The sequence below is a fragment of the Olea europaea genome, chromosome 20 (assembly GCF_002742605.1).
Source record: "Olea europaea var. sylvestris chromosome 20, O_europaea_v1, whole genome shotgun sequence".
NCBI lineage: Eukaryota > Viridiplantae > Streptophyta > Magnoliopsida > Lamiales > Oleaceae > Olea > Olea europaea.
In genome coordinates, this window is record NC_036256.1 from 2,845,028 (window position 1) to 2,847,261 (window position 2,234).

General features: G+C 34.1%; 1 protein-coding gene across 1 annotated transcript; it reads left to right on the forward strand.

The window, feature by feature from the left end:
- Positions 1-38: 38 nt before the first annotated feature.
- Positions 39-377, forward strand: LOC111368959 (rust resistance kinase Lr10-like). Its single transcript, XM_022990451.1, has one exon. It carries the CDS (start codon positions 39-41, stop codon positions 375-377), a length of 339 nt encoding a protein of 112 aa, XP_022846219.1.
- The last annotated feature ends 1,857 nt before the right edge of the window (positions 378-2,234 follow it).

A 2,234-nucleotide genomic window follows, 5' to 3' on the forward strand; every position in this document is an offset into this window, starting at 1 on the left:
AAGTTTCCTACAAATCAGATGTCTATAGCTATGGGATGATGGTTCTGGAAATGGTTGGTGAGACGAAAAATACTGATACCAACACTGATGATTCAAGTGAAATATATTTTCCTGACTGGATATATTACCACCTCGCACAAAATGCTCAACTTGATCTCAATTGCAACGTGAATGAAGATGAACATTTGATGATAAGGAAAATGATAATAGTTGGCTTATGGTGCATACAGAATAATCCTAGAATGAGGCCATCAATGACAAGAGTGTTAGAAATGTTGGAAGGGAACATAGAATCCTTGCAAATCCCGCCTAACCTGCACATTGCTTCACCACATCTATCAGCAGCAAATCCTTCAACTTCCGAGTTAGCTCTCTGATGTTAATGAATTTTAAAAGGTATGTCGTGATGTGGACCAAGCATATAAAAAGTAATTGTAATTTGGAAGTTAATTTCTTTGTTGAATCTCTTGATTCAATGTTAAATATCAGACGGTAGTAGAACTAAACTGGAATCTGCTTTTAAATATGTCCATTACCTTTGTTACAATAGAAAGAATATGCTGCTCCGAATTCTCGAGTTTGATATTTAGTATTGTCTTCATATTGAGATCAGGCTTCTAACCAACGCAGAAGTCAAAGAAAATGGAGTTTCCTCCATCAAGGATCTGGTACTAAATTACTGCGTGATTATAAGTCACATTTCCAGGGTCTTACGCTTATCGATACTTCCATGGAAAAATGCTTCTAGCTATTGACAACTGAACGAACTGCTGTTTAATTCCTGGTTAATCTGGTTTCAAGACTTTCTAAACCCTAATTTGACAAACCACTATTCTAAACAGAGATAAAAAATTGCAGAACTTGAAAAAGTACAATGTATGAATCATCATATATTTTTTACTCTCTTTCTGCCTCTCCTATCATTCGTCATATTTGTCACTTTCAACAAATCTAGGTGAAATTTTCCGAATCTTCAGGCTTGTTTAGCCTTCATGATTTAAAAGGAAGCTTCATAAGGCTGATTCTAGTAGTTGGTTTGAATCATGCTATTTGTACAACCTAGGTTGACAAACTTAATTTACAAATTATGTATTAGTAACATCTACGCCAATCATTTCAAAAATAATTTTTAAAATCAATGTCCTAAATGTCGCCAACACTTACAAACTAAGGGTCCATTTAATTCCAAGAATAGAATTTGGGTGGAAAGAAAACAAATTTCAGGGAATTGAATTGTCTAGAACTTGTTTTACTAGGAATTATCAATTAAATATGTTTAATTGGTATAATTTTCTATCTGAAAAATGTTTAAATTTTGGATCTTTTGGTGTTCATTTAGCTTTGTTTTCCATGAAAATTGCCAATTAAAAGGATAGAATTTGTTACAATTATGAATAGCATTTGTTTCCATTGCCAAAAAAAAAAAAAAAAAAAATTGGGAAACTGGAAAAGCCAATTCCCAGCAAAACCGTGGGAATTGGAATTCCATGGTTTCAAAGAAAAACAAATCACATGGGAGGGAAACGGAAAAGCAATTGTTTAGAAAATATGTTCAATCAAACAAGGAAAAACTTGGAAAATATCCTTTTCCATTTTCCTTTCCATGGAACAAATCAAACAGGCCCTAAGTGTTAACAAAATCTAAGCTCTCTCTCTTTCATCTAGTTGTCTTAATCTTTTCTTCTTCTTTTCTTTTCTTCTTTTTTTTTTTTTTTTGATGGGAAAATACTTCATCCATTAAGGTAATAAACCTTAAGAAATGATACAACAGTGTTTATCAATGAAAATTACATTTTCAATGAATAAAGGACCACTATGCCACCAGAGGATCATGTCTTCAAGGGACCATGCGTGTCGCGCCAAGGAGTGTGTTGCTTGGTTACATAGTCTATTGCAGTGCTGAAGGTTACATTGAGGAAATCTTTGTATTAACTCTTTTATTTTGGCAACTTGAGATCGGATTGATGAAGAGGATGAGCTTAACTTATTGACTTCGTTGACAAGAAATAAACAATCACTTTCCACCACTAAGTGAGATATTCCAAAGTTGAGGCACATTTGTAGGCCTCTGACTAGTGCATGAGCTTCAATGTGTTCCGGCTCCAAGATTGTGTTTGCAGGACCACTAGTGGCCAAAATTGTTTCTCCTTCTTGATCTCGTAAAATGATTCCAATCCCATATTTATTTGAGTCAAAAAATAGCGCGCCATCAATGTTGAGTTTTAATGCTTTCT